Below are 19,427 nucleotides of genomic sequence, written 5' to 3'. Positions count from 1 at the left end.
GAGGTTCATCCGTCATTTGGTTCAGCCCCTTCATTTCTCAGGTGGGAGAGCTGAAGCCCGGGGAGGTTAAGCCAAGGACAAGGACTGTGTCTTATTTATCGTTGTTCCTTGTAGTGCTTTGCACATAGCGCACAGATAGATGTGTTTTGCGTGAAACAATTGTGGTAAATGCTATGAAGGAGGCACATCCAATCCCTGTTCCTAAGTGGCTCCAAGTTTGCTAATGGAGGCGTGATTTAAATAACTTTTGGTAGAGAAGGTAAGGTGGAAGGTGGCAAGTGCCCAGAAGGGAGCAAGACAAACTATTCTGTAGTGTTCAGGACCCCTTTGAACTTTCTCTCCCCCTCCTGCTTCCCTTTTTATAGGCTAGAAGCACACACTGCATTCATTGTTCTCCAAACACTGTTTCACAAACGACACTCTGCTTTTTGACATTGAATTCCCAGGGCTTGGAATGTTCTTTACCTGATCCCTTTATTCAGGAAATTGTTTAAAAGATAAACTTTTCACTGTGAAGCCTTCCTTGGCTCCTTCCTCCATGTACTGTCCTTTTGGCTGTCTTTGTACCTACCTCCGAGGTCTTTGAAGAGGTCCTGTGCGGCAGTGGTTTGTGTTGACTTGTCCCTCCCCGCTTCCCCCCCCACCCCGCCTCCACCCCCCCAGGAGTGGGGCCGCTCATTTTCATTCCTGCCGATCAGTGTACCTCTAAGGCCAACAGAGGAAAGCAGGTGGGGATCGAAAGCACGGCCCTAAGAGCCACCCCATGCTCGATGCTGATGAACTGGGAGATACTGTAACACTACAAATGGATTCCAAGAAGAATTATAAACGGTTCATCACGAAGCTTCTTCAGTTGCTTGCCATAATTCCATATTCCGCATTGCTTAGCACACAATTTGCATTTAGTAAATATTGATGGGATAACATCACATAGTTACTTTGTTGCAGAGGTACTGGAATCTGATGCCTGATACCTAGACCTATGATATTCCTATTTTCCACAAAATTTTGAGGTTGAAGATTACCGGGAAGGTCAGTCTTTCTCTCCTTTTTGTCAAGAAGTACAGTTACAATTCCCACACATCATGTGCTTTAATCTAGAGAACTTAATTTGCACTGTAGAAAATCTGTTTTGTTTTATGTTTTTATAGAAAAATTTTAAAACCATTACTTCAAAATATGATTCTTAAAGTAAGCACTTAAGGCAAATATCCAGTATATTTAAGGAAGTATTCTGGGTGGAGGAATTCACTGGAACAGAACACTGTTAATGCTGTAAGTTATTTTCTGGAGTATTATCTGTGTGCGGGCTGACTTCTGCAAAAATCTAATGATCCTTTCAGCAGTAAATCACGGAATGCTTAAGCTATAACCGTTAATGTATGAAAACCTCTAAATGCCACAAAGTAAATGATACGCTGATTTTATTTTCAGTATTTGACTAGACTTGTGGGTGGGTGTTATGTGCTAAAGCCAGTTTACTGCATTTTCTTTCCTGGACTTCACTAACTGGCAAAATTTATGTACATGATTTGGGATACTGTATCTCGATGTTCCTGTTTTTAAGTTAAAGAGAAAAGTACGGAGAATGAGGTCATGAATACCTAAGTATCTACTACTCAGAATTAACAAATACTAACGTTTTCTTTTTTTACTTAAGGGGTGTGTGTGTCCGTGTACATACACATACATGAGTAAAAGAGACAGTACAAACAGAATTCCCCAAATTCCCTCCTTCCATTCGTTTGTCTCCTCATCCCTTTCTAGAGGTAGCTGCTCTCAAGATTTTGGTGCATGCCTCCCCCCCACCCCCATTTCTTTACCTACCATCTTATCTACGTATCCATTCTATTGTTGTTGTATATGTTTTCCTGAATAATTTGTTGAATTTATCCATTCCTTTTAAGCATTTAAAATACATCTAATTCTCCTGCATTATAAATAGTGCTGCACAAAATCTTCTTTTACCATGAGATAAATACACCTGTACAAGAATTTCTCTAGAGTGTCCTTAGAACATAGTTTATGGGGTTGTCAGGTATGTCTTTTTGTTAGGTTTGCCACATCATTCTCCAAAATGATTGTTCCAATTTGAAGCTTCACCAGTACTTTAACTGTGTTCTTAAACATTCTCTGTATTTTAGTGATTTTTTTTTTTTTAAACGTATCTGTGGCCAACATGGAGATTTGCACTCACAATGCCAAGATCAAGAGTCACATACATGCCCTACCAGCTGAGCCAGCCAGGCGCCCCTAAATCTGTTTTTTTAATCTGCATTACTGACTTTTGGATTTCTCCTTTTGTGACTTGCTTAATGCTTTGTCCATTTTTGTTTTGGGCTGATTATGGGAGATCCATATACATTCTTTGCTAATACTCTGTTACTTTTGTGTGTTCATCTGGTGTGTGATATATCTTTTCATTGTATAAATAGAAATTTAAAATTTTTAAAAATTAAAAATTTTTTTTAGACAGCATAGCAGGGGAGGGACGGCGGTGGGGAGAGAGAGAGAAGAGAATCTTAAGTGGGTTCCACGCTCAGCATGGAGCCTGACGTGCGGCTCAATCCCACAACCCTGGAATTATGACCTGAGTCTAAATCAAGAGTTGAACGCTCAACCGACTGAGCCACCCAGGCACCCCTGTAAGTTTTAGGTGTAATATGGTGGAATTTGAAGGAGAATGTCTTAATGACCCCAGGTAGGAAAGTATTTGCAGATGAAGACGCACAAAGCACAGCTCACAAAGGGAATGATTAGCAGTGAGAACGGAGTTAGCTTTTCTTAGAACTGCTCACTCTCATGTAAGTTTTAGATTTGTCTCCTTTTAGTATGTGTTCAGTCCCATGAAAAATTCTGTTGGGATTTTATTTGAAATTGCATTCAATTTATAGATGAAGAATTGACTTCTTTCAGGTATTGAGGGTGTGTCAAAGAACATGGTATTTTTCTCTGTATTCATGGCTTTTAGTCTTTCATAAATAGTTTGAAATTTTTTTCTTAACACTTTCCTTTATCAGATTATCGGCTTAGCCTTGTTTAGTTCTATCTTTATCAGTGAATCATCCCCTTCCCCCATTTTCTCCCTCCCCGCTGTGGCCGTGACCTTTCCCCTTTTCCCTGCCTCATCTTCTCACACCTCGCTGCTGGAACCAGCAAGCTTGGGGACTGGCAGGGGGAAGTGGAGTTGCTCTGGCACCTTTCACTGTGCTACTTAAGGAGAAAGTTGGAGCTTTAAATTCAGTTACTCAGGAAACATTTATTCTGTATATTGTGCTGGGCTGGGCCTCAGACTTCTTTCTTTTTCATTGACTGTTTTCATTCAAGTTACATGGTTTTATCATCTAGTGAGGACAGTATGTGATTAGTTCCATCATTCTGCCTCTTTTTCCGCTTACTCCTCAATTAGGCATTAATGGAGGAAAGGTTTGGAAGCAGGTATTGAATCTCTTTTGTTTTATTTATTTATTTATTTATTTATTTATTTATTTATTTAGCTCCATGCCCAGTGAGGAGCCCAATGCAGTGCTTGAACTCATGACCTCGAGATCAATACCTGAGCTGAGATCAAGAATTGGACGCTTAACTGACTTAGCCACCCAGGCGTCCCTGGATCTCTTTTGTTCTTAATGGAGTTTGCATGTAGCCAGTTTGATGTATACATGGCTATGATATTTCTCAAAAATCATGGCGAGGACATGTCTTCTAACATGAAGAACAAGAGATAAGAAATCTGAGATTTCAGTTAACTCTGTATCTCCTTCTTCAGTAGTCAGGCAACTTAGTTTTATACATATACGTGTGTATGTATACATATTATTATTTTTTGATTGTCAAATGATCCTCTAACTGAAAAATTTTCCTTTGTAGTTCTTACTAGTGGGGCATTCCACAGCACCACTGTTCATGCATCTCTGATGTCATGAGGGTGGTGGCCATGAACATTGCCCCCCATAGACTGGACAGTCCCCAGGATCTCTCGAATGGTTCCAGAAAGTTCTCTGGCTAAAGAATGGTGCTGCATCTGTCGGGCAATGTTCACAATCTCATCAAAAGTGATACTTCCGCTGTGCTTAACGTTTTTCTGCTTCTTTCTCTCTCTTGGTGGTTCCTTGAGGGCTTCGATAATCAGGGAAGAGGCAGAAGGTACCATTTCAATCCGGGTCTGTCTATTCTGAACGGTCAGTTTCATTGTCAGCCTCAGACCCTTCTGATCACAGGTTACCCTGGAGATGTCATCACCAACCTTTTTTGGGAGACAGACTTGGGGCAGTCTTGGGGGTCAGGGCAGATGTGGCACTGACTTCCCCACTGGTGTACCTCAGGTATACAACTTAGATCTTGCTGGGATTGAATTTAGGCGGCGTGGTGGAGGCGGCTGGTGTCCGATGAACCAAGATTCTGGATGACTGAAGAGAGTTGCACCTTCGCCTCCTCCAAGCCGAGAGCCAAAAACTGTGTATATTTTTTATCTGAAAATTAGATATGTCCCCTCCATGACATAGTAGTGCAGAGTAAATAATAATATTGAATCCTTTGAGAAAAGAATTATACTGTTGTTAATATAAATATATATGTTGTACACTGAGCAGAGGAAAATTATTTTAGTTATCCTGGTCTTTTGGGAATTTGTTGAATTCTTAGTGTTTTTATGTTTATTATAATGATAGGTTGCTAATTTTTAAAGATATGTTTTATGAAAAACATGTTTTCTGTTTGAAAAAACACTGAGATTATATTCAGAAATATCAATATTCAGGATTACCTGTTTTGTTTCTGTTTATTCAGAGGATTTTTTAAAAAGTAATCTCTATGCCCAGTGTGAGGCTTAAATTCATAACCCTGAGATCAAGTGTGGAGGTTCCTCAAAAAATTAAAAATAGATCTACCCTAGGACCCAGCAATAGCACTGCTAGGAATTTACCCAAGGGATGCAGGAGTGCTGATACATAGGGGCACTTGTACCCCGATGTTTATAGCAGCACTTTCAACAATAGCCAAATTATGGAAAGAGCCTAAATGTCCATCACCTGACGAATAGATAAAGAAGTTGTGGTTTATATATACAATGGAATACTACATGGCAATGAGAAAGAATGAAATCTGGCCTTTTGTAGCAACGTGGATGGAACTGGAGAATGTTATGCTAAAGTGAAATAAGTCCTACAGAGAAAGACAGATACCATATGTTTTCACTCTTATGTGGATCCTGAGAAACTTAACAGAAGATCATGGGGGAGGGGAAGGGAAAAAAAAAAAAAAGAGGGAGGCATACCATAAGAGACTTTTAAAAACTGAGACTAAACTGAGGGTTGATGGTGGGGGGGGGGGTGGTAGGAGGGAGGGGAAAGTGGGTGATGATGAGCATTGAGGAGGGCACCTGTTGGGATGAGTACTGGGTGTTGTATGGAAGCCAATTTGACAACAAATTTCATATTAAATAATAAAGTAATCTCCACGCCCAGTGTGAGGCTCAAATTCACAACCCTGAGATCAAGAATCGCATGCTCTACTGATGGAGCTAGCCAGGCACTCCCAGAGTTTTTTTTTGTTTTCTGCTTTTTTTTTTTTTTTTTAAACAAAATGACTTTTGAAAAAAATTTCATTGTGGATTATTTGAAGCGTGTTCATAGAGACGATAATATATTGACTTCCTTGTGCCTGTCATTCAGTTTCAGCAGTCAACTCGTGGCCACTCTTATTTCATAGGTATATCCCTGGTCATTCCTCTACCCTTTTTTTAAGTAAATCCTTTTGATACACCAACTCTAAAGAGCCTTTTAAAGTGTTGTTTTCGTTTACCTTGTATTTTCTATGCAGAAACTAAAGTTTTTTAAGTTTTGCTGTTTCTATGAACATGGTCTAGAAAAAGGTAAGGACTAATTTGTGTGATGAAGTACATCCTTTTTTTTGACAAAATGGGAGCCTGGTGACAATATGAGTGTTTTGCTTTAAAGGGAGCTTGATCATTATTTTCTGTCATTTGGGACAGTGGTAGATCATGTTGGGGCAGTGTTACATGGACAAGACCAGTGAAACTGTGACTTCTCTTTTCTGTTAGTGTTCCACTTTATTGTCATTGGGAACAATGAATAATTCACTGGTAGGTGTAGTGCTTCCTTTAACTTATCATAAATTTACCTTTAAACATTTTTTTTCAATAGATGATTATAATGCCTGTTACATAGCTCTCGGCTAGATTTAGTGAATGCTGTGACTTTAAAAATCATGAGTGTTGGTGCTGACTCCAGTTAAAAATACTGTATTGCATATTTGAAAGTTGCTAACAGAGTAGATGTTAAAAGCTCTCATCACAAGAAAACGTGTAACTGTGTATGGGATAGATATTAACTAGCTACGGCGATCATTTCACAGTATATACAAATTTTGAATCCTTATGTCATACACCTGAACTAATATGCTATGTATCATTTATATGTCAATAAAAACATCATGACTGTTTGGTTTTCATTATTAATGAGTTTAGTCTGTGTAGTGTCACAGTCTTTTACCTTCTAGTATATGTCAGACTGTTTGCCCTGTTGGCAGCTTGCCTCTAATTGTTCACAAAGTAGAACAACTGGAGGAAACAGATCATAACGTGCGTGTAAACTACCGCGTCGTCTTGTTTCAGTGTCGTTATTATTGTAGGGTACTGTCCTATCCACAGCGCTTTTGGCTGTCATCCCTAACATCTGTAATTGTGTCCTCACTGTGCATAATGCTGTGATGAATATACCTATATCTGGGTGTGGGACGCATCTGGATATGAAGTTTATTGGTGTTGATACACACCATTTCTTCAGTGTTCAGGGGCCAACCTTAAAACATTTTTACTCTTTCTTTACCGTTCCCATCTGGATTTCAGGTACTTGAATGTTTAAGCCTTACCTCTGTATAAATGAAGGTGGAATTCTAGGTGAAAAACCATCTGGTTTTCTTCTGGTTGTTTCTTCTAAAATATTTTACTTCTGGGTTTAGTATATAGCAACTTTTACTTCAGTTTTCTTTGTGAAGGTGACTGTTTCTGTTCTCCTTGTTTGATGTCCTCTTACTCATATTACAATTTATCAGTTCTTTTTATTTTTCTGTTTTCTAGACTTTTACTGGTTGGTGGATGCGAAACTGCTGAAGTGGGCATATCCAAAGCGTCTAGCTATGGCCTATCTGCCTGGAGAGTTCTTTCAGGATCGCCTTATTATAAGCAGGTTACTAATGGTGGAGACAGGGTCACTGCAGTAAGTATTAGTTATGGCCTTTCACTTTGCTAATAGAGCTTAGGCAGGAGAGGAGGAAATAATTTGTCTTGGATGAGGAAGGTGACTTTGTGTGAAATTTTGGTACTTCTTCCAAACATCAAATTTATCTAAAGCATTTTGTGTTTAACTTGGTCTCATTTTTAGTAACGGTATTAGCAGATGTTAGAAGAACAACAGTAGTCCTGTTACTTACATTTGCTTATTTAAACGTTAACGTTCATTCCACGTGTTTGCTGTGCTGGCGGCTCTTCTGAGTGCTATTGTATGTATTAGCCCACTTAATTCTCCCCCACTTTTTGAGATAGGTATTGTTACTAGCCTGTCTGTTGATGGCAAAAGTAAAGCGTAGTTAAGTAACTACCACGGGTCACCGAGCTAGCAAGTGGCAGAATACAACGGAAGTTCCCCTGTTCAAGATTTCACCACCATGGTACACTTCCTGACATTTTTGTCTGTGTTCACCTGGGTGATAAACCTGGCCATTCATTCACTTGTTGTATAGCAGAGTATTCTGGTGTGCTGGAATAGTCAGTATAGGCTAGGTTCTGCTGTGATAATAAAAACAATTAACATAGACGAAAACTGCTGACATTTCTGTTTTACCGGGTAATAACTCATCCCTTATTTGTGGCAGAGCCTGCTCTTGGTGCCATGACTCCCCTGAACAGTTTGTTCCAAGTGATGACTGAAGAATACACAGAGGCTGGTGACCTCTTGAGGTTCCGCTGTCTCAGTTTGTAGAAGAGGGAAGAGAGGGCTGAAAGGTGGAACTTTTTAAACCAGAACTGCTGTTACTTCTGCTCACAGTGCATGCGTTCTAACTAATCATATGGCCCTTCCTGCCTGTAAGGGGCCTGAGAAATTGTTTTTTCTGTGTATCCAGAAAGCCAAGAAAAATGAGATATTAGTGAATAATTTATCGGCCATATTGACCACCCTGTAATGTTATATATCTTGGTTATTTATGTAAACTGCAGGAAATCAAGCACTTGATCAAAATTATGTATCCTGTTCTTAGCACAGTGCCTTCTTTCCAGTGGCTGCTCAGATATTTTTTCCAGTAGGGAAGAAACCAAGAAATTAAAGTAAAGCACAGTATAAGGGAATGTGTCATGTTGTTTTTTCCTATAGTGAATGTATTTGTCCTGTTAATTCTGTGTTAAGATACACTGATTTTAAAATAATACCCTAAAACCATGAATGGTTAAATGTCTGGTGTTAAAAAGGAACTAATGAAGAAATGCTTTTAAAAGAAAATCTTAAGCAATTATTGTAAGCTCCCATTCATTTTTTTCTTTAGTTCTCAGCATATTCCAAAGTATGTTATTGTGAATTGAGCTCAACAAAGTAGGGTTGGGTATGTGGCTTTTTTTTTTTTTTTTTCTTTTTTTTGGTGAGAAAGGGTGAGTGAGGAAGGGAGAGGAGAGAGAGAGAATCCCATGAGGGGCAGAGAGAGAGAGAGAGAATGAGAATGAATCCCAAAGTAGTGCTTGGACTCATTACCTGTGAGACCATAATCTGAGCTAAAGTCGGATGCTTAACTGACTGATCCACCCAGGCACCGTTTGTTTTTGTTTTTTTTTAATTTTGTTCAACTTAGTGGTTTATGTGACACTAGACCCTGTATCTGGTTGTATTTCTGGATGAGTTTATAATCGAGGACTGTTTTTTGTGCTGTTCCTTCCATGTGCTACCCTCTGCTGATGCTAGTTCCTGCCTCTTCTCCTGCGGGACCCAGAGGAGTCCGGATTGGGGTTTGGTAGCCACACTTCACAGATAAGGAGCCTAAGATCTCATGACTAAAAATAGGGAACACAGGTGGAACGGATCTTCTAGACTCCGTTGAGCGCCTTCCCCCACTCCCCGTGTGAGATTACGCCTGTCTCAGTGGCACTGTCAGATTTGTCTGTGATTATCCCATAATTCATAAAGGGGTAAGAGTTGCTTAAACATATTATTTCGTTTTTGCAGGAAGTTCTTCCTGTTTCTCTCGATGTAGTTCATACCCAGCTTGTAGTTTTCTATGTGAGATACTCAGGGCAGATCTTGGAAAGAGTTTGAACAGCTTTGGCTCTTGAATCTAAGTGTGATGTCTGCAGCTTATTTTTTAAATGGTTTAGTCAAAACCATAATTTAAAAGACGTGTATACGCACACATAGATAATGGCAAAGCATCGATAACTGGTGAACCCAAGCGAAAGGTATATTGGTGTTTCTTTGTACCATCACTTGCGCTTTTCAGTAGCTATGAAATTTGTCAAAGGTTGAGGGGCAGAAGAGAAAATATAGGCTAAGTGTGGAGGATACAAGGAGAGATGAAGCAGGCGAACTGTGGAGGTCCATTTCAGGTCAGTATAATTGGGCGCATTTGTGACAGAGTGGTCTGGGAGACGAAGAGTCACACAGTGCTCTTGCATACCGTGAACCCTCTTTTCACCTTGGCTTCTTTGAATTCTCATGTGCTTTCACTTTGCTCCTCCCTGAAGTATTGAAATCTGCTTTGCTATGGCCCTTCCCTCTCCAGCCTGAAGCTTTGGTATTGCAGTCTCTTAAAAGAAAATTGCCCGTGCCCTGACAGAATAAGTGGGGAAAAACATTAAATTGCAAATTGAATGCTCGGCTGTATGATTAATTTCTTCGAAGGGTATTTTAATTACGTTAGTGGCTCTTAAATATGTCTTGCAGCTAAACGTCCAGTCCTTCTACATAGCCTGCCCCTACCTCAGAGTAATTTGAGTTTTGGGAGTAGTTCCTTTTGTCAGGTGGCAGATACTGTCCTCATCGAGCTTGTTTGTTTAAGGTTGCTATTGTGTTCGGGTGGATATTGACTAAAAAATGCTGCTGACACATATATTCTAGTCTCTCACAAGGCTGCCAGGTTGTCTAAGAGATGGTGCAAGATTCAATATGTGCATTGACCGAAGTTTCAAATTAATGTTGGGTAGTTTTATGTATTCATTTGTTCAACGTTGAGTCACTGCTGGGTGTTAGGAATAGAGAGGTAGCAGCCCTCACGGGGTTTACTGTATGGGAGGATATAGCTGTGTCCACAAATAGAGGCAATAAGCTATAACAGACAGCAGGTTTGAATTCAGTAACTGGGAGAAAGGAAAGAACCCAGACTCGGGAGTCAGAAGTCTGGGATGGGAATTCTGCCTCAACACTTTACACCTCTGTGGGTAAGGCTTTTGCGACAATTAGATGAGGGAATATATTTGAAGGCACTTGATAAGCCATACGGTGATCTAGAGTGTTCATTGTTACTATGTTTGTATTTTTAAGATCAGAATTTTAGAAAAAGTATAAAAAGGAACAAAACTAATTTTTATGTTACTGCTACGCTGCTTTTTTGGTAAAGGCTGTTGTGGAAGGGACACAGGCTGTTTGGAAACCCGTTTCTCTGAGAAATCCTATTTCCCTCAGAATATAGAAGTAATCAGAGGAATATTTCCATAAGACCCCACCACCTGCCTGCATCTGTACCTCTTCTGTCGTTATCGCAGACAAACTGTCCTTGTATCGGCTACAGCCAACCCATCCGTGTTTCTACCAGATCTCACACTTGTTCATGGAAGAATATTTTTCCTATACCATGAATTGTGCTGTCTGTTAGACCTATCAGCGTACAACATGCTTTTATTTTTCCATCATAAAAACTATTTTTTTGTTTGCCTTTGGGGGATATAGACCCCACTAAATCCTGCTACCACCCCATTTATTTCCCTTTCTTTAACGTGTTCTAGAGTCGTCTATACTTGCTCGCACTTCCTCTTTCTTTTCTCTCTTGAATTCGAATTCTGTTGCATGGGGATTTACTTCCATCATTTCACTGAAATACTCCTATTGATGTTATCAGTGGCCTCCCAACATTTTACCCATGCATCAATTTTATTGGTATTCTTTAATCTCTTCTAATTGCTTCTACAAAAATCAGTTTATTTTCCTTTCTTCCTTTCCGTTCTCTGCCCTTTTTGTACTACTGCTACTTTGACAAAACACATAATATTTGCACATTAGTTTCTGCCTTCATCCTCACCTTTCTTTAGTGTCTTAGATGTCCATTTCTGATTCCGAATGCTGTCACTTCTTGTTTTGAAGTGTTCCCAGTCATCTCTTGGTTGGGTGAAACTATCTTCTAGTAGATGTGTGTGTGTGTGTGTGTGTGTATACACACGCGCTCTTTAAGATTTTATTTTTAAGTAATCTCTGCACCCAACATGGGATTCAAACTCAGCCTGGGATCAAGAGTTGCATGCTCCACTGACTGAGCCAACTAGGCGCCCCTCTTTTAGAAGATGTTTTAAGACGGGCTCATGGGGAAAGAGTTCCTTAAGTTCTTGTATGTTCAAAATTGTTTTTTAGTAGTCTAGTATTTGAAGGAAAACGTGTGGACATAAAATCCTTAGTTTATCCTTTCTTTCATTGAACTTAAAAAAAACAAAAAACAGAAAAACCCACTACTCCATTATTGCTTTGCTTTGTATGTGGAATATGAAAATTCTCACTGAAGTTAAATTATTTTCCTTACAAAGGGAATCATACAAATAATATACAAATGTTATTTGGCCATTATACTTGAAGGCCTTGAGGATTTTTTTTTTTAGTCTGTGAAATTTAATAGCTTTTCTAGGATATTTCTCAGAGTTGATTTTTCTGGGTTAATTTTCTCAGAGAATCCCCGTTGGCTCTTTCAACGTATATATCTTTTTCTATTTCTGGCAAGAATTCTTGGATTATAATTTTGACAGTGGTTTTTTTTTTTTTTTTAATATATGAAATTTATTGTCAAATTGGTTTCCATACAACACCCAGTGCTCATCCCAAAAGGTGCCCTCCTCAATACCCATCACCCACCCTCCCCTCCCTCCCACCCTCCATCAACCGTCAGTTTGTTCTCAGTTTTTAACAGTCTCTTATGCTTATCTCTCCCACTCTAACCTCTTTTTTTTTTCCTTCCCCTCCCCCATGGGTTTCTTTTAAGTTTCTCAGGATCCACATAAGAGTGAAACCATATGGTATCTGTCTTTCTCTGTATGGCTTATTTCACTTAGCATCACACTCTCCAGTTCCATCCACGTTGCTACAAAAGGCCATATTTCATTTTTTCTCATTGCCACGTAGTATTCCATTGTGTATATAAACCACAATTTCTATATCCATTCATCAGTTGATGGACATTTAGGCTCTTTCCATAATTTGGCTATTGTTGAGAGTGCTGCTATAAACATTGGGGTACAAGTGCCCCTATGCATCAGTACTCCTGTATCCCTTGGATAAATTCCTAGCAGTGCTATTGCTGGGTCATAGGGTAGGTCTATTTTTAATTTTCTGAGGAACTTCCACACTGTTTTCCAGAGCGGCTGCACCAGTTTGCATTCCCACCAACAGTGCAAGAGGGCTCCCATTTCTCCACATCCTCTCCAGCATCTATAGTCTCCTGATTTGTTCATTTTGGCCACTCTGACTGGCGTGAGGTGTTATCTGAGCGTGGTTTTGATTTTTATTTCCCTGATGAGGAGCGACGTTGAGCATCTTTTCATGTGCCTGTTGGCCATCCGGATGTCTTCTTTAGAGAAGTGTCTATTCATGTTTTCTGCCCATTTCTTCACTGGGTTATTTGTTTTTCGGGTGTGGAGTTTGGTGAGCTCTTTATAGATTTTGGATACTAGCCCTTTGTCCGATATGTCATTTGCAAATATCTTTTCCCATTCCGTTGGTTGCCTTTTAGTTTTGTTGGTTGTTTCCTTTGCTGTGCAGAAGCTTTTTATCTTCATAAGGTCCCAGTAATTCACTTTTGCTTTTAATTCCCTTGCCTTTGGGGATGTGTCGAGTAAGAGATTGCTACGGCTGAGGTCAGAGAGGTCTTTTCCTGCTTTCTCCTCTAGGGTTTTGATGGTTTCCTGTCTCACATTCAGGTCCTTTATCCATTTTGAGTTTATTTTTGTGAATGGTGTGAGAAAGTGGTCTAGTTTCAACCTTCTGCATGTTGCTGTCCAGTTCTCCCAGCACCATTTGTTAAAGAGACTGTCTTTTTTCCATTGGATGTTCTTTCCTGCTTTGTCAAAGATGAGTTGGCCATACGTTTGTGGGTCTAGTTCTGGGGTTTTTATTCTATTCCATTGGTCTATGTGTCTGTTTTTGTGCCAATACCATGCTGTCTTGATGATGACAGCTTTGTGGTAGAGGCTAAAGTCTGGGATTGTGATGCCTCCTGCTTTGGTCTTCTTCTTCAAAATTACTTTGGCTATTCGGGGCCTTTTGTGGTTCCATATGAATTTTAGGATTGCTTGTTCTAGTTTCGAGAAGAATGCTGGTGCAATTTTGATTGGGATTGCATTGAATGTGTAGATAGCTTTGGGTAGTATTGACATTTTGACAATATTTATTCTTCCAATCCATGAGCAGGGAATGTCTTTCCATTTCTTTAAATCTTCTTCAATTACCTTCATAAGCTTTCTATAGTTTTCAGCATACAGATCCTTTACATCTTTGGTTAGATTGATTCCTAGGTATTTTATGCTTCTTGGTGCAATTGTGAATGGGATCAGTTTCTTGATTTGTCTTTCTGTTGCTTCATTGACAGTGGTTTTAGATGATCCCTTTGCTACCTTCCCTCATCTGTCCTTCCTTGACCCTGCAGTATTTTTACAATCTGCTTTTGCTCAACACCAGGCCTGGTAGTAGGCGTCATGGGGACATGGGGGTTGGTAGGAGCAGTGGAGATGACACCCTGGGATTTGGTGTTTTTTGTTTTTCTTACAGTTATTTTGAAGTTTGTGTTATCTTCTGTCTTCAAGTTAAGGTGAGGACATGATTTTCATATAGATTTATTTTCTACTCCCCCCCCCACCCCCCGCCCCACTTTTATTTCTTCAAGTAAGCTCTACACCCAGTGTGGGGCTTCAGTTCATGACCGTGTTCTACTGACTGAGCCAGCCAGGCACCTCATATTTTTCCCTTCTTTTTCTTTTTTTGTTGGAGGAAATATTGGGAGATACGGAGCTAAGCCACCACTGATGGCTTTAACTACTCAGAAGTTCTGATAGGAAAATTTTTAAGCTCAACAAAACTATACTCTTCTTTGCCTTTTTCTTTCAAGGTAAAATTCATAAAACATAAAACCAACCACTAACCATTTTAAAATACACAATTCAGTTGCATTTAGTACATTCACAATGTTTGCAACTATCACCACTATCTAGTTCCAAGACATTCTCATCACCCCAAAAGGAAACCTCATTCCCATTAACTTGTCCTTCCCTATTCTTCCTCCCTCCAGCTCCTGGCAACCTCTAGTCTGCTTTCTGTTTCTATGGACTTACCTATTCTGTTTCATATAATTGGAATCATATAATATGTGGCCTTTTGTTTCTGACTTCTTTGATTAGAATAATGTTCTCAAGGTTCATCCAAGTTGTAGCATCTATCACTTCTTCATTCCTTTTTATGACTGAACAGTATTCTGTCGTGTGGATATATTACATTTTGTTCATTCTTTAGTTAATGGTCTTTTGAGTTGTTTCCACTTCTTGGCTGTTGTGAATAGTATTGCTATGAACATTTGTGTATAATTATTTGATGGAATACCTGTTTTCAATTCTTTCGGGCGTATACTTAGGATGGAATGGCTGGGTCAAAGGGTAATTTTATGTTAAACTTTTTGAGGAACCATGAAACTTGTCTACAGCAGCTGTACCATTTTACTTCTCCCCACCCCAAGCAGCGTACTAAATTCTCTACATCTTCAACAATACTTGTTGTTTTAAATTTCTTAAATTACACCCTTCTCTCCCTCTTGATTTTATAAATGCATCTGTTAAGTCTAAAGAGAGTCTGTGTCCTATTATTTCAAATACTGGTTTCTAAATGTTGATTTCTTTTTTCTGGCATTTTTGAAGCATAAGATCAATTCCTTAATAAATTGGCTATTGTGAGTACATCTCTGACACCTATTGCTGGTTTTCTTAACTATTTCTTAAAATGTTAGATTTCTTATAGTTTTCATTTCGCGATAAAAGGATTTTTACAGCGAGGAAGCATTCCATTAATTTTTCTTTGTGTGATGTGCGTTTATTTTGTAGGTACCGAAGACCCTGGGATTGTTAAGGATGTTAATTGTCAAGTTTTATAGTCGCCCGGGACAAGAACAGGTAACTCACAAGCTTAACCTTGTGCTTCTCAAATATTTTCACCAGAGTACCTTTAAAGCACAATGGAATGAACCTTCAGTGTTATAGATCTTCATCTGGGTGTGCTCTTAATTGTACCCTGCGTGGACAGATCCATAAGTAAAAATTCCTGGAGCTATTCCCTGAAGGTTTGTGTGTTTTACTGTATATCATTCTTCTCTCAATAATGAAGATTTGAAAAAAAAAAAAAGGGTGAAGAATGAACTTAGTCCTCTTGAGTTTGGGAATGGAAGACATCTCCTGGAACCATTATATGTTTGACGTTTTTTTTTTTTTTTTTAATTTTATCTTACTTGCAAATTTTCCTTCCTTGTCCATAATATATCCTTTTTTGTTTGTTTGTTTTTTTAAATCTGAGATTATTGAAACTCCAAGGAAAAGCAAGCCATGTTGATTCTGGGCTTCAAAAACCATTTTATACTGTTTTCCAAGAGATGCATGGATCCTTGACAAGGATGTTTGTCAGTTTCCTCCTGATGTGAGTGAGGTGCTTAGGAGCTGCCTCTGATGGAGATGGTTACTTCACTCTCTCTCTCTTGCTCTCACGAGAGTCTTGGCCTATATAGAAGCATCAGATCTTTTTTGTTTGGGGGAGACTCAAACTGCCTCATTTTTCTGTTTCTTCAATTTCTTTACTTACCCAAGGGAAATTACAAGAAAGTACAGAAATCTTGAGAAATCAGATGAGCATTCTGGTGCTGCATTTGCATTTAATATATTTAAAGTTTGAGTTCTTTCTCTGCCATTGACTTCAACTAAGTCATGCATTCTGGATTGTTTTGGCATTGTCTCTACAAAAGTGAGCAGTACCACTGCTGTTGATGTCTGGAAAGTCACTTTCATGTTGAATCCCCATATGGTGGCACTGTTTTCCAGTTAGCATTCTCTTCAGGCATTTCATGGAGTTTGTTTTCATTTTGCAGATGAAGAAACATATGAAAGATCAAATGGCTTGGCCTCTGCCATGGACTTAGTTCTCTGTATCGCCTCTGTTGATCTGTTACCATTTTAGTGCATGATAGCATTATTTTACTTTTTCTTCCTGCATCCTTTTCTGCATTCTCTTTAATACTATCTAGATTACTATCTTTAACAAATCTTAAATGACTCACTTTTAAAATTCTGTTGACTTTATTAAAGCAATTATATGTCATTTCAGTGTTTATTCTTTTTTTTTTTTTTTTTTCAGTCAGTCAGCACTCACTTTGAGCCCAGGCATAATGTTAGAGCTGAGAATAAATTGATGAATAAAATGCATTGCACTTCCTCAAGCAGCCCTCAGTGTAGTGGGGGAGACAGTTACAGAAGCAGCTGGGAAATAATACAGTCTTATGCATTTTGTAACCCCTTCTATAAGTTAATATGAAGTACCATTGAGGTGCACAAAGAGGGAGCCCTTCATTCTGGAGAGGATACTCAATTTAGAAGTGAGGGTTCCTCACACAGAAAGAGGGACACTGGACATTTCCAGCCTGGTAGTGGCATTTGCCAAGTCCTGGAAGTGTCAGAGGGCAGTGCTGGAACATTCCAGCTTGCTGGGCTGTAGACACTAGTTTTATTTGGCATATAGTATTACCTTTCAAAGAGTATATTAATAATAAAAGTTCTGTGTGTTCTTTTATAAAGAATGTTGTCTTGGAAAATTTTTTTCCCAAGGGCTTTTTATTTCCTATGTATTTTTGCAGTGTCTCCCCCTGCTCACTAGCCCCAGGTTTGTTAACCAGGCATTTGAGGATGATTTCTTTCTTTCTTTCTTTCTTTCTTTCTTTCTTTCTTTCTTTCTTTCTTTCTTTCTTTCTTTCTTTCTTTCTTTCTTTCCTTCCTTCCTTCCTTCCTTCCTTCCTTCCTTCCTTCCTTCCTTCCTTCCGACTTCTAAACCACAGTGGGCAAGAATATCAGCTCAACTTCTTAAGGGCAGGATTTATGTTTTGCTTGCTGCTAGCTTCCCACAGTGTCAGACATACCTGGCATATAATCTGTATTACTGGATATGTTTATTCATGTTGAATGTGGGAAGAGCAGCACTTACGAATTCACCTTTAAGACTATGTAGTAATTCAGAACATTTTGAATGTATGTACTAGAGTTCAGTACTTTAATTTTCATGTAGCGTGTACATTTGAAAGGTGTAATGAAATAGGAAATCACTCATTTTCAATTGTTCTGTGTAGATATGCAGTTGAAGGAAGGTAAGTTAAAGTACTCTCAGTGCTAAGATCTGATATTTAACATTTAAAAGAATTACTCTCTTAGAAAGGACAGTTAAAGTTTTATTGTAGTGTTTGAGAGAAGACACAATCCCTACTCTATTGCTGCCAGTAGTAGAGGCTTTAATTAGTGTTTTTAATTAACAAAAGATCAAATGGACGTTTGAGCTAGTAGTTTAATAAATGAGAAATAGAGGTGAAAGTTAAAATCCTGTTCATGTTATTAATTTCAGTAGTATTGGTATCACATTGCTACACAAGAGATTCAGTGAGGTAAGAGGAAAGTATCTTTTGGAAAGCTGTGGGAAGAGATTTTGATACAAGGAGGTAAATAGAATTGATAATATGCTCAATTAAAAGGGTCATAGATGAATTCATGGTGAAAGAAGACCATGCAAATGATCTTTGTCAACCAAACTCCCTTTGTTCCATTGTAACTTACAAGGTAAGACTGCCTTTCAGTAGATACTCATGGAATAGAGTAGACTGAAGCAGGCAGTAAGTGAAATTCATCATTTTCTTTCTTTCTTTTCCTCACCTTTTGTTTTGTTTTTTTAATTTTTTGAAACATTTATTTATTATTAAGACAGAGCGTGAACAGGGGAGGGCCAGAGAGAGAGGGAGACACAGAATCTGAAGCAGGTTCCAGGCTCTGAGCTGTCAGCACAGAGCCCGGATGTGGCTTGAGCCAGATGCGGGGCTTGAACTCAAGATCATGACCTGAGCCGAAGTCGGACGCTTAACCGACTGAGCCACCCAAGTGCCCCATCTTTTCCTCGCCTTCTTTGGGGTATAATTGTAAGATATTTAAAGTGTATAATGTGATGATTGGATCTGCATATATGTAAATGAAGCTTTTGCCCCATCGAGTTAACACATCCACTACCTCACATATTTATATTTTTATTGTGTGTGTAAGAACCATTCAGGTCTTCCTCTCTTAGCAAGTTTCAGTTACATAATACAGTGTTATCAAGTGTAGTCATCATATTATACATTAGATCTACAAACCTTCTTCATCTTGTAACTGAAAGTTTCCACCCTTTACCAACCTCTCCCAACTTCCTCCACTCACTCCCCTGCCTCTGGTAGGCGGCTAGTTTTCTACTATCTGTTTCTAGGAGTTTGATTTTTTTTTTTTTTTTAAAGATTCTACATATAAGTGATACTCCGTATTTGTCATTCTGCGTTTGACATATTTCATTTAGCATAATGCCAGCCAGCTACATCCATGTTTTCACAAATGACAGGATTTCCTCCTCCTCCTCCTCCTCCTTTTTTATGTTTGTTTGTTTGTTTGTTTATTTATTTATTTATTTATTTATTTATTTATTTATTTATTTATGTTTATTTATTTTTGAGAGAAGGAGTGAGACAGAGTGCAAGCAGGAGAGGGGCAGAGAGAGAGGAAGACACAGAATCCGAAGGAGACTCCAGGCTCTGAGCTGTCAGCACAGAGCCTGACGTGGGGCTTGAACTCATGAACCCATGAGTCATGACCTGAGCTGAAGTTGGATGCTTAACCTGACAGAGCCACCCAGGCACCCCATGGATTTCCTTTTTAAAGGCCGATTGACAGTTTGTGTGTTTGTGTCCCCACATCCTCACCAGCATTGGTTGCCTTTTCTTATTCATAATAGCCATCCTGATGTGTGTGAAGTGATACCTCATTGTGGTTTTGATTTGCATTTCCCTGATGATTAGTGATGTTGAGCACTTTTTCATGTACCTGTTAGCCATTTGTATGTCTTTTTTTTTTTTTTTTTTTTTTT

At 38.9% G+C, this 19,427-nt stretch overlaps 1 protein-coding gene and 1 pseudogene across 5 annotated transcripts in view; one reads left to right on the top strand and one right to left on the bottom strand.

The window, feature by feature from the left end:
• NBAS (NBAS subunit of NRZ tethering complex) overlaps positions 1-19,427 on the top strand; it is a 367,149-nt gene that overhangs the window by 77,443 nt on the left and 270,279 nt on the right. For 4 of the 5 annotated variants that reach the window (XM_086700060.1, XM_086700059.1, XM_086700058.1 and 1 more), the window contains exons 10-11: positions 7,100-7,238; positions 15,341-15,409. In XM_086700060.1, the coding sequence (XP_086556186.1) occupies positions 7,100-7,238; positions 15,341-15,409 (208 nt within the window). The remainder of the gene's footprint in view (positions 1-7,099; positions 7,239-15,340; positions 15,410-19,427) is intronic. The other variant, XM_086700062.1, reaches the window with a different exon arrangement.
• LOC112864360 (large ribosomal subunit protein uL11 pseudogene) lies at positions 3,846-6,686 on the bottom strand (annotated as a pseudogene).

Source organism: Puma concolor, chromosome A3 (genome assembly GCF_028749965.1).
Source record: "Puma concolor isolate L17-30 chromosome A3, mPumCon1.1.hap2, whole genome shotgun sequence".
NCBI classification, from domain to species: domain Eukaryota; kingdom Metazoa; phylum Chordata; class Mammalia; order Carnivora; family Felidae; genus Puma; species Puma concolor.
This window is presented reverse-complemented; position numbering and strand designations above follow the sequence as displayed.